Source organism: Martes martes (assembly GCF_963455335.1).
Source record: "Martes martes genome assembly, chromosome: 9".
Taxonomy (NCBI): Eukaryota; Metazoa; Chordata; class Mammalia; order Carnivora; family Mustelidae; genus Martes; species Martes martes.
Window position 1 is genome coordinate 14,026,895 of NC_137896.1, and position 12,339 is coordinate 14,039,233.

At 56.1% G+C, this 12,339-nt stretch overlaps 1 protein-coding gene across 2 annotated transcripts; it reads right to left on the reverse strand.

Annotated features, from left to right (window-relative positions):
- Positions 1 to 7: 7 nt before the first annotated feature.
- PCIF1 (phosphorylated CTD interacting factor 1) lies at positions 8 to 11,457 on the reverse strand. 2 transcript variants are annotated; one of them, XM_080814272.1, is made up of 17 exons: positions 11,317 to 11,457; positions 9,118 to 9,291; positions 7,592 to 7,734; positions 7,377 to 7,501; positions 6,079 to 6,216; positions 5,755 to 5,885; positions 5,470 to 5,624; positions 4,735 to 4,882; positions 4,541 to 4,624; positions 4,201 to 4,300; positions 3,066 to 3,228; positions 2,201 to 2,373; positions 1,974 to 2,060; positions 1,700 to 1,884; positions 918 to 1,011; positions 643 to 818; positions 8 to 546 (listed from the first exon to the last, which is right to left on the reverse strand). In XM_080814272.1, the coding sequence occupies exons 3-17, from the start codon at positions 7,713 to 7,715 to the stop codon at positions 321 to 323; spliced, it is 2,109 nt and encodes a 702-aa protein (XP_080670398.1). In that variant the 5' UTR covers positions 7,716 to 7,734; positions 9,118 to 9,291; positions 11,317 to 11,457; the 3' UTR covers positions 8 to 320. The 2 variants fall into 2 exon arrangements, with proteins under 2 accessions (XP_080670398.1, XP_080670397.1); XM_080814271.1 differs by having other exon boundaries at positions 9,016 to 9,291.
- Positions 11,458 to 12,339: the final 882 nt, after the last annotated feature.

Sequence of the window (12,339 nt, forward strand, 5' to 3'; positions counted from 1 at the left end):
ACCCTCACACATTCTTATGGGGGTTTCTGTATTTCCTTTTACAAATGAAACAAGATGGCGATAAGATGGTTGGGATTGGGGGGAGGAAGGGAAGGGATGGGACCTATTTACACAGGAGTCGGAGTGAGTTTGAGGTGAGGAGTTGGGGGATCGGGCAGGGAGGGGGAGCCCTGGCAGAGCCATAATCTTCCTATGACACTGGCAGCCTGAGTCCCGCTGCCACCTCAGGGGGAGGGTCCTGGGGTCTGCTCTGCCCCAAGAGGCCCGAGTCCCAGCAGTCCATACCAGCACCCTGGGGCTCCTCCTCCCCGCAGGATGTGTTAAGTGGGGTGAGGCTCGCGGCTAGGGCCCTGTTCACGGCCCGAGTCCCGGTCCTTGTTCTCCGAGGAAGAAGAGGAGCCGGAGCCATGGCTGCGGCCTGACTGCCGGTAGGCGGAGCTCAGCTCCTGCAGCCGCTCCGGCGTCGGCCCCCACTTGGCAAAGCCGGGGTCATTCTGTAGGAAGAGCACGGCCGTGTTGTGGACAGCCTTGTAGTGCATTTCTTCCCTGTGGACAAAGGAACAGCTCAGGGTGGGGCTCGGCCTGGCATGATCAGCCTGGCCCTCCTCCCCCACCCCACCCTCGCCCTCCCCGGGCACCCACTTCTTGCAGACGTGCTGGGAGCCACTGCGGTACTCGTGCTCGAAGGCAGGCAGGACCAGCTGGTGGCGTTTGAAGCGGCTCTGCTCCATGCGGGTGAGCGCCGGCGTGGGGGGTTCTCGCCACTCGGGGATGAACACGATGAAGGACAGGGGCTCTGGTGAGCTCTCGAGCAGTTTCTACGGGAGGGGGCACAGGGTGGACATCAAAGGCTGCCCTCCAGGTGGCTGGCAATCCTACGTGCCACCCCTGCCCCCCACCCACAGCAGCACACCAACCTCGAAGTGAGAGACCATGGCATCCATGAGCTCCTCGCAGAACGGAGGGTTGGCCTCAAAGGAACCACTCAGCGGGGAGAAGTCCAGGCAGGGCCTGGGGACAGAGGTGAGCATTCTAAGTCCTACCAGGACCCAGGCCCTCCACCAGAAATGGGTGCTGCTCCCACATTGTTGAAGGGATGGGCCCTGGTCAGGCCCTAGGCCAACACTAACCCAGAATTCATCCTGGGACAAGGTGTCGCCAACTCCATTGAAGGGCTGAGGATGGAGAGGCTCAGGCTTGGTGGCCAAGTCCACCAAGCCACTTAGTAGAAGGGCAGGGACTCAAACCCAGTTCAGACACCACAGCACAAGCCCCAGCTGGTAGTTCCCAGCTACTGAGCCTTTCCCCTTATTGGCTCAGGCCTGTCTTCCAACTGGAGGCTAGGTCTCCTTTCACCCACGCTCACTCCCCTCCACCCTCCCAGTTAGTCTGAAAGGTCTCCGACGTCTGAAGTACCACTTCCCGAGCCTCTCGGTGCCTGGACCACGTGCTCCTACCCCAGCCTGGGCTAATTCACCGAGAAACCTGCAGGCTGGGTTACGGGCAATTAGGCTCCCGGAAATAGAGACCCGTCTGAGATCACACAGCAAGAGTTCTGAAGGCAGAGACTACACCCAACACTGCCGGACTCCCAAACCCAAAAGCATTAGGAAGTTGCTGGCCCAGGTGGGATCTCTCTGCTCTAGAGGAGCCCTTCCTGGGCCCGGGCAGAAGGGCCCCAGCAGCCCCCGGCTCTCACCCTCGGGAGCCGAAGTAGCCATCTGTGTCCGGGAAGGCAGAGCAGTACTGGCGGAAGTAGCAGTTGAGGGGCGAGGCGAAGCACTCAAAGGTGACGCCGAAGAGCCGGTGGAGGGCCTCAAAGACGTGCACAGGCAGCGATCCCTGCAGGCCTGTCCCCTCGTAGAGGCCGACGCCAAACATCATCTGCACAGTGGCCACCGCCGTCAGTCCCCTGGCCTTAGCCTTCTCCCCGCCCTCCAGCGGAGCCCGCCCCTGCTGCCCCAGGCCTGTACCTGGTACCGTCGGAGGAGACACCAGACTCGGGGCAGGAACCTCTCAAAGGCAGAGTCGTCAATGCAGCTGTAGCGGTAAAGCAGCCACTGTGGGACAGAGAGCAAAGGCCTTCAACAGCGCCCCCTCCTCCTCGCTGGCCTCCTGCGGAGGATGCTGGCTCCAGAAGGAGCCAGCCTTCCCCTCTCCCACCTGGGGGGACCTGCCTCCCCTTGACCCCAGCTCTTACCAGCTTGCTAAAGTAGTTGCGGCTGACTTTGACCATCTCTCCCTTATACCGGATGCAGACCACATTATTCTCCATATGCATCTCCACACTGGGCATGGGGGGCGCAGACACGGCCAACCGTACTGGGTAACAGTACACCAGGCGGGGCTCCACTTCTGGGGCCTCCACCTCCTCTGTGGGCAGGGAGAGCAGTGAGAGGCCACCCTGCCCCGGCTCTGCTAATTCTCACCCTGGAACCCTGGACAGCCTCCATGCCTGCTGTGCACTGGGTCCTTCACATGCGTGTCCCAGTAACCAGGGGAGGTAAGTCTCGTCCCATAGAGGAGCAGAATGCAGCTCAGACGGTTTGGTGACAACATTAACAGCCAGGCAGCTGGCAAGGGCAAGAGCTGGTGGCCTAGGCCAGCATGTTCTGTACTGACACAGGCCCCCAGTTCTGTACTGACACAGGCCCCCAGTTTTCCAGGCAGGAGTATGAGAACTGCATCGCTTGCCTAGGCCTAGGTGTAGGCCTAGAGCTTTCTGGGCCAAGCACTCAGAGTTACCCAAGTTCACGTCCGAGCCTGTGGCCAGGCACGAGACTGCAGTGTGGGGAGAAGTCCACCTAACTGCTTACCCCCAGCCTGTCTTCACCACATTCACCGCCTTCTGCCTTCCCCTTTCCCCAGCCCTTCTCCAGTTCCTAGAGGAGGGCTGAAACCCCTGAGCCCCAGGACAGCAGGTCCTGCCCCAGACACTGCTGGGGGAAACAGGCTCCCCCAAATCAGCCTGTGGCCTGGAGGGTTAGCCTCGCTTGTCCCCTCAGTCAGGGCCCAGGAAACAGAGTTGGGGCCTCACAGTTGGCTCCCTGCCATGGGCTCCCTACCTGGGATGTTGTTTTCCTTGAGGATGGCAAGGTGCTTCTCACGGATCCGTTTGACATACTCCAGGGAGATGTGGTAGATCTTACTACAGATTCCCTCCACGGAGTCCTTTGCTGCGGCTGACACGTGGGGGCCACACTGCCTCCGCAGGTGCTCCAGGCGGTCCTGGAGGAGACACTCCTGATCAGGGCTCCAGGGAGCTACTGGGGGAGGGCTGGTGGGTTCCAGCAGTCCTCGTTTTTGATACCAGCTCTGCTACTAGCACAGTAGCTGTGTCACTTGGACAAGTCCCTTGTCATCTCTGAATTTAGTCCTCCACTGTTAAGGAACACAAAGTACTTACCGGATAAGGCAGTTTGAGTATTAAATGTGATCATTCCCATTAAGGGCTTAACTGAGCCCCTGCCATACAGCAAGTGTTCAGTAAATGCCAGCACCTATAATGGGAGTTACACTGTGCCAGGTGCCATGATAACTGCTGGGGAGACAGACAAACCAGGTACAGTCCCTGCTCATAAAGCACTTGCCATCTACCACAGTGAAGAGACCATAACAAAACAGGGTACTTGGTCATTGCAGATTCGAAATCTGAGCTTTTAGCAACTGGCAAGGATTTAACTAGGCATTTGTTATTTTCCTGAATCACACGTGTGAAAGTGATGAGTGAAAATGAGTCACTCTGGCTAGTGAGTACACCTACCTTTGTCACTCTACGTGTCAAGTACAGTTACTATCGTGAAGTGCGAAACCTTGCCTCTTGTGAAAAATGGTCCTGAAAAGAAAGCCCATTGCTAGTGCTGGTGGAGACTTAAAGAAGTGACAGGTCTGGGCCAGAAAATGGAATCATTGTGGACGCAGTAAAGCAGGGCATTGAATCTGGTGCCAGCTCTTTGCTGTGGTGTAAGTTGAAAAAGCAGCTACTTACAGTGTGTGGCTGAGCACAGGATTCCATTAAGAACCTTAATGGAGACCGTCTTTAGGACGGAGCCGGAGCCTGGACAAATATCTCTACATGCAGAACTTTGGGGACCGACAAGCATCAAAGGTCTGCTGGGGGCCCCTGCCCAGCCTAGGCAGGCAGCTGAAGGAAGGAGCCACAGAGCCTTTCCACCAGCCTCCTTACCCGGGGCCACTCACCATGTAGTCCTCCTTGGAGGCGGAGTGGTCCTTCCGCAGCCAGCTGAAGGTGTCCTCCACGTTCCATTTGACCACCTTCCTGCTGTCGGGGGACGCACTCCTGCCAGTTGAGGGCATGTGATGGAGCCAACAGTCGGGCATCTGCTCCACACTTACTCCCCCCCCCCCCACACTGACATTCGGGCATCAAGGCATCCCTCACAGCCCCCGTGCTGCCTCTGGGAACTGGCTGCCTTCTGCCGCAAAGAGTGATGCCGAGCTCCATGAGATGGGCCAGAGAGCCCAGGACCTCCCCACTCTGATCACACACCCAACCTACTGGGGACAGGAGAGAGCAAACCTGGATTCAATGAGCCGCCTTGCCGCTTCTGCGTATTTAAAGAGCAGGCGCTTGGCTTCCTCCCGGAACTTGATTCGGGATAACCTGGGACCGAGAGCAGGCAGAGTGAGAGCCCTTTGATACAGGAGTGGCCGCACACACACCAACACCCACCCCTCCACCCCACCAAGTTGGCCCCAGCTCTGGGCCTGTACCTGATGGGAATGTCATTCATGATTTCACGAAACATGGAGGGTGACACGACTGGTTCACAGTTGCTTGGCAACAGGGGGTCAGAGCCTTTATCCACAACCTTGCGCTCCAGCATCCAGCGGTTGAAAGATTCTCGTGGGGGCTCGATGCCTGCGGGACAGACAAGCTGGTGAAGGTCTGGCTCGGTCAGCAGCCTGCACACTGGCCCAGCCCACAGGGGGCATGCAGGCACCAGAGGGGCAGCAGTAAATGGCACGGCCTATTACATCAGGAGCCCCGCCTCTAGGCAACCCCTCCCCAGGTAGACTGAGAATTGCGAGTTTTCTAGAGTGTTAGTAAATGTTACTTAAGAGTAAAAGGGAAAAGGAGAAACACCGTTTCAGCGAGTTAAGCAGGCTTCTTTACTAACGAATAAAAGCCGCAGCTTACTGAGGACTTCCCACTCCACTTCCTCCTTGTAGCAACGCTGCGAGGTCCAGGTACTCTGGTTTTCATGCCCTCTTACAGACACATGAAAAGGCTTCACACGTACCTGACAGATGGCAGGCATCCTGGAAGTGCTAATGATGGCTTTTGCGGTTACTGATGCCAGACCCCCTTTCTGTAAGGGGTTAGTGGAGCTGGGGCTCCAGCAAGCCTACGCGCTCAACTGCTAGGCTCTGCTGCACCATTCCCAAGCCCAGCTCTTGGCTAAGGGTGGGTGGAAACAAGGGTCCGGAGGCCCAGGAGGCAGTTACCCTCTCGCTGCTGGCACAGCTCCCGGTAGTGCTGCCGAAGCTTGAGGATGAGCTGGGAGCGAAGCAGCTCCACCTCGGGGTGCGGGGGCAGCACCTCTGAAGGCCCCCGGTGCTTGATGACAGCGTTGGTCTGGATGTCCAGATCCCAGTACACCCTTGTGGCACAGAAAGGAACGAAGAGGAAAGTAGAGGCAAGGAAGGAGGGGTGCTCCGCCTGCCGCCATACCCCACGGTCCCAGACTACATCAACACTGGATGCCCCCAAGTCAATAGGCAGGGACTCACTCAGTGGGTCGGAGGAGAGCTGCCTGCTGTTTATCTTCAGGGGATGTCCCCCACATTTTCAGTGTTGGGGTTCCTGGGATACTGGGGGAGCTAGGCACCGACGGGCCTGTGGGTGTCACGGGGATTTCAATCTAGAGCAAAAAAGTAAAAAGCACCAGGGTCAGGAGAGCCAGCCTACAGCTAGTGCACTGGCACAGTGGTGAGTTGTGCCCCAGGCCCCCTCCTGACCGACCTGCCACTGCCCAGCCCTCGCAGGGAACCTGTTGGCTGCCCACCTGGGGCAGCCGCTTACCAGCCACGCCCTCACAGCCCGAAGATGCTCACCTTGGGCTTCTTTACACCATTGCCGCTTGGCTGCTCTTCCGAGAGCTGCCGCTTTCGGGGCCTGTTCTCAGCCGGGGGGGTTTCCACCAAGCTTGAGTCTTGGGGCAGTGGGGTCGCATTCAGCCCCAAAGGGTCCGACTGGTGGAGGGAGACCAGCACAGTTGCAACCAGGGCTAGTGGCTTAAGAGTCCCACGAATACGGAATCCTGATGCCCTCCTGCCCCCTGCTCCTACTGCTCCAAGAGCAAAGGGGGCTAGGATACAGAAAGAGCACTGGGTTCCACTCCTGTCTGCCTCTTACAGTTGTGTGACCTTGGGAGAGTTACGGCCCTTCCTAATTCCCTCATCTTCACAATGACCATGCTAAATAGGCCCGACCTCCTGCTGGAAAGATGATTCAGTGAGTCTGTGAATATGACCAGTTTAATAGGACATCTGGCATGAGAGGACCCCTCTGTACATGTTAACTTCTCCTCCTTAAACATGAGAATGAGAGGAATAAAGGGAAAAATTCAAGAAATTCTTTTTTTTTTTTTTTAAAGAGCAAGGCCCTATGACAAAACTCTTTTGGTGACGCTGAGAATGAGTGATGGCAGGCAGGGTGGCCCTGAAGTCACATCAGGTTTGAGTCCAGCTCTGCCGCCTACTGGCTAGAGATCTTGGGCCAGTCATTTCCCATCTCTGACCTTCGGTGTCTTCATCTGCAAAATGGGGGTGCCAACCTGCTTAATTATGCCCAGTAAGGAAAGTCTGCCCTACCTGATAGGGATCCAGAAGCCCATGTTCCTGCCAGACAGCCCCCTCACGTGGGCACTTCAGCTCCTAGAACGTGCTTCTCCCCACTAACAACTTTCACTTCACTAACTTTGTCACCTTAAATGCTAATTCAAGGAGAAGCATTCCCTGTCCCCTTCCCTCCCCACGAGCAGACCAGGGTCCCTGGTGCAATCCAATGCTAGTCTTCACACGTGTGCCACACTGTGATCCTACCGGCTCCTCAGCAAACTGTGGGCCCCCTGAGTGTGCAAGGGCAGGACCAGTTGCTCACAACTGCACCACAGGCACAGTGCCCAACATGGAGCTCAAGTTCAGTATCACACACGATTACAATCAATTCTTTACGTGTCCATCTCCCCTATTTGAGTGTAGGTTCCATGAGGGCAGGGGCTGTGTCTGCGTGTCATTGTATCCCCAGGTCCCAAGACAGGGCTAGGCACATAACAGGTGCTCAAGATAGACTTGAGGAAGTCCCAGATGCTAGAAGCTGCTTGGGAGCCCTTCCCTGGACTGGCACTCACGATCACGTCATGCTGGCCTAGCACAGGCATCTCCCACAAGGACTGGTTGGTGAATCGGTTGAAGTAGTAGGGACGGTTCTCCCTCCGGCTCCAGCACTTCTCCCAGCCCGCATGCACCAGCTCCTCTGCAAACAAGCACGGAACCCAGCTGGGGTCAGCGCTGCTCCTGAGGCATCCTTCCTACCCCGCCACCCTACCCTGCCCCTCGCCAGTACCTGGAAGGTCCTGCACCAGGCGGATGGGCTTTGGAGAACAGGGCTGGCTCTGATTGGAGGTGCCTGGGGAGTGACTCAGCAGGGACGCTTCCTCCCGGGGGCTGCCGTGATTCTCATTGGCCATCTCAGCACCCACACCGGACCTGCCACACAGAGGACCGAAGGGTATCAGGCCAGCAGGACACGGACGTCAGCTCCACCCCTCACCCACCCATTACAATCCACTGAGAGCCCCAGTGACCACTTGCAGATGTGAAGATATCAATCCAGTCCTGTCCCTGGAGGGCTGGTGTGGTACCAGAGGAGCCCTGGGATCTAAGTCGCAGTTCCTGCAACTAGAAATGGGAGCACTCCTGTTGCTCCTTCTTCCTGACATACTCTCCCAATTCTCCACCTGGCTTGTCATGATGTTCACATGTTCCAGGAAGCATTCCTGGCCTCTGAACGTCACGCCCCACCCCAAGCAAGGTGGTCAGAGCCCCTCTGCAGGGCCATGAATACCTCCACTGTGGCACTCAATCCTGTCAGCGGGGTTTGTCTACCCATCAGATGATCAGAACTCCCAGGGCTAGGAACTGGGTCCAGTTCACGACTGTCCAGTGCTCAGCAGGGTCCCTGGACCCAATAGGAACTCTATTCATTCTGCAAATATTTACAAAGCACAGAGTGGCACAGAAGACAGAACAGGGTCTGCCCTTGAAAAGCTATTCCCACAAAAAAAGAACAGTAAATCCTCCTCTTTCCTGTTCCTCTCCAATAAAATCTAACTGGAACAGAGTGCAGCCCAGAGGGGACACGGCCTCTAAGTGGCTGCCTCATTCTGTGCTTCAGGGCAGGAAACAATCTGTTGCTAAAGAAACCAGTGGGACTGAGAAGAAATACCTAATTCAGTCCTTCCTAATTCCCAGGTGAAAATTTACTTTAAATACCAGGAAGCAGGTCAGCTCCTTCGGATTTGTATTCTCCATGACTCCCACCCAGTACATCCAGCACAAGCCTCGGTGGCCAGTGATTTCCCAATCTGGCTGTTAGACTCCTAGGTGCCCAACCAAGATTGAATTGGTGATCCCAAAGTTGTTCTCAATATGTCACAGCACCCCAAGAAATCATTTACCCACAAAAAGGCACAAAAGCATGTTGAAACATCAGTTATCTTTGCTTGCTGAAATTTTATCAACTCGTTGTGGTCACACTGATTATCTCATGGTGATCAGAAGCTCTGATTGGCTGTTGACAACATCATAGGAATCACTGGGACATTAATTTTATTTGTACACTCAGTCATAGATGTCTTCGTTAATTTGGAAAGGGAAAAGCAAACGATTACTTTGTCGGTACAGTTTGGCAGTAAAAATGGACGGAGCGAGAGGACATACATACAACCAGAAGGGGCCATGATAACAAAAAGGTTCAGAACCACTAACCGAGGGGAGAAAAAGCTTGATTCTCTGGGGAGGAGGGATTCCTGGTGCCTTGGGGCTGAGCCCATATGTCTCAAGCCTGAAAAAGGTCCCTCTTTTTCTCACCCTCTGGGGTCTGCAACGCTAGCATGAGAGGGTTTTCTTCTCCAATCAGATGGACCCCCACGTCACAGGGTCCCACAGAGGCAGGGGGGAGGCCTGCAGGAAGGCTCAGCGCAGGTGGGTGGGCTGGTCAGCAGTGGAGTGGACGGGGGCCCAGGAAATTCCTTGCATCAGCAACTGCAGAGCAAATAGAAGAGAGAGTCACAAACCTGTGAAATGCTGCAGCGCAGGGACAGCAGCAAAAGAGGCAATGATGCGGAGCAAGTTGGGAGCCCCCAAGGCAAGGAACACTGCGGGAGATCTGGGGTTTAAGGGACGAAAATGATACTTCTCAAATTCTGCAAACCGAAAGCTTCACCTTCAGACTTGCAGCCTGCAGGCACACAGGCCCTGTGTTGTGGAGGGCACTACGCCTGGTTTCAGGCTCTACGGTTGCTGTTTTGAAGTTTCTAATAAGTTTTTAACAAGGGAGCCCATGTTTTCATTTTGCACACTGGACCCCAAAAACTGTGTAACTGCTCCTATCAACCAAAATATCCCTAAGACAAGAGAAAAGCGGACACACCATTTGGCCCTTGTATGACACACGTCTGAACAGAGTGGGTCCACTTATACGCAGTTTTCTCATCGCAGTGTGCTACTATAAATGTATTTACACTTCCTTATGATTTTCTCATTAACATTTGATTTTCCCTAGCTGACTTTATTTTAAGAATACACTGTATAATACACATAATGAACAAAACCCATGTTCATCCACTACCTATGTTACCAGTAAGTCTTCCGGTCCACAGTAGGCTATTAGTAAAGTTGTGGGGAGTCCAAAGTTCTACTGGGATTTCCAGATGAACCGGGATCAGTGCCCCAACCCCTGTGTTGATCAAGGGCCAACTGTACATATCAAATCTCGGGGCGGGGGTGGGGGGGACTACCAAGCCACCCACAGTGAGCGAAAAAAAGTCAATCCTTTAAAACCACAATAATCATCATACATGTTAACGGATTATGTAACACAGTATGTCCACTTTTATTGACAGTTTCCCCAACAAATTATCTTGTGACACTAATGCACTCCGTAGCTGAACTACGCAGAGGCAGCAAGAACAGCACAGCTTAGAGGCCAAATGGGGACACTGGAGTTTTTTCAAAGCGACTGGGCATCACGAGGGCTTGTAAAACAATTCAGATTCCTGTCCCTCGCTTCACGTCCTAGGAGTCAGGAACGGGAAGGAGAGATACACAAGAATTTGTGTTTCTTAAAACACACCCCAAAAGGCGGGACCGGGAAACGCGATGACAAATTTTACACCGCTTCAAACCTTGACCAATTTTTTACGATTAAAGAATTTTTCTTAATTTCCCAGGTGATTTGGGAGCAGCCGGTCGATGACCGAAGAACCTGCTCTGGGTTTGGGCAGACCCGGGGTCCAGGTCCGTCTAACGCCTTCCGACTTATAAACAGGACTCATTCGACCTCGATGGTCTCTATACGTAGAGTTTGGCGTATTGTACACTTAAGTAAGAAGTAACTCTATTATTAAGATAATGTTTTTATTTTCCAAAGGCTTCCCCGCCCCCGTGCATACCGCAGTCTCACAGAGCCGACCAGCTTAATAAACAACTGTATCTGCGCAACGGGAGGAACGCACGAGAAGGAAAAGAACGCGGTTATTGGAGAAAGATGGGGCGGGACCATCTCAGTAATGCACCAATCAGAACCCCACTGAATCAGGAGGGCGGAGTCAAAGGACTTGCAAAGTGCGCAGGCGCGAGGGACGCTCAATGAGGGGGCTCCCCCCTACCCGAGCACGCGCACACCTTCCCCTCCCCCCAACCCCGGCGGGGGCGGGCTGTTTGGCGCGCGCGCGCCAGCCCATCTCCCGGGCTCCGCCCCCCGCCCCACCGCGCGCTCCCGCCCCCGGGCTGAGGCGACTCAGAGTCGGAGCCCGACACAAAGGCGGTGGCGGCGGCAGCAGCGGAAGGGCCCTAGAGGCCGCTCCGCCCGCGCTCTCCGGGCCCACCTCCCTCACCCAAGCCACCGGCCCGGCCGCCCACCCGTGGGCCTAAGATGGCGGCGGCGGCAGAGATAGGGCAAGCGGTGGCCCCGAGCGGAAAGCGCCAGAGGGGCCACCGCTGCCCGGCTTCGGATCCCCGGACCCCGGAGCGGCTCGCCGCGGGACCATGGCTTCCTGGGGCTCTTACCTGCCCGGAGCGGACTCGCGGGGACGCGGCTACACGTTCTGCTCGACCTCCCGTTTTGCCGCCTCCGCCTCGCCCTCCCCAGCGCCGCTGCCGCCATCTTGTGTCCCGGGCCGGGACTCCGCGCTGCGCATGCGCTGGTACCGCCTCTGAGGGACCTTGCCGCTGCCGCGCCGCCATCTTGAGTGTGGCAGGACCAGCCGACTCCACAGACCCTGCTCGCTTTCGGCCCCCTCCCCTTCCTCCCGCCCTTCCACGCTGTTCCATGCGGGTCTCAGGAGGGCACGGTAGCTTTGCAGTTTGTGGGTGTGGGCTGAGGAAAGAACGTGCTCACAAGCACGCTCCCAGCCTCAGTTTCCCCCCGCGAGCACACCCGCCGGGGATGGAGGACCCGGGTGGGAGGTGCACCGCCGGGGCCGGACTGAGAATGCGCACCGGGGGGCGCGGGGCGGGCTGGGAACCTGCGGGCGCTCTGCAAAGACGCCCACCCGGGGGCGGAGTTGTGGTGACGCTGCTCTGGGCGTAGCAGGGACCCGGGTCCTAGCTCCGGCTGGGCTCTGCCCCTTCAACTTCCAGTCGCTTGACCTCTCTGTGCCAAGAATGCTTTCCAGCCGTTTTCCATATCCAGGATGCATGCAAATCGAACCTTCGCCCATAGTGAGGCTACATAAGTTCTAAGTGCTCTTGAGTAGGAGAAACTCAAAACAGCCGCAGGAGACATAATAAACGGCTTTGCCAATTTTAGGAAATTATTAACTAAAAGCATCAGAGGGGCTCTCCCAACACTGACATACCTGTGGCTACTAGTTGGCGGTGCTAAGCCTCGCTGAGAGCTCAGACCGGCCACCAAAGTTAGCCCAGCAGGAGATGCAGTTGCTAGGTACCCCACGCCGGGACTCCCTGCGGGATTCTTCCGTAGGGGCGGACCGACCCGCTAGCTCCACCCCCCTCGGGCCGCCTTACTAAACTGACCTCTCAGCAGGAGCTTGAAAGGAACACAAGATTGCCACCTGCTGTTGGTCTGGC

Bases quoted from the DNA above. Each gene is read 5' to 3' on its own strand.
- PCIF1 (XM_080814271.1), bottom strand. From the start codon at position 9,080: ATGGGCTCAGCCCCAAGGCACCAGGAATCCCTCCTCCCCAGAGAATCA. The intron at 7,502-7,591 runs GTACTGGCGAGG...GCTTGTTTGCAG, and splicing joins CCTGGTGCAGGACCTTCCAG to AGGAGCTGGTGCATGCGGGC. The intron at 3,229-4,200 runs GTGAGTGGCCCC...TGTCTCCTCCAG, and splicing joins CCTCCAAGGAGGACTACATG to GACCGCCTGGAGCACCTGCG.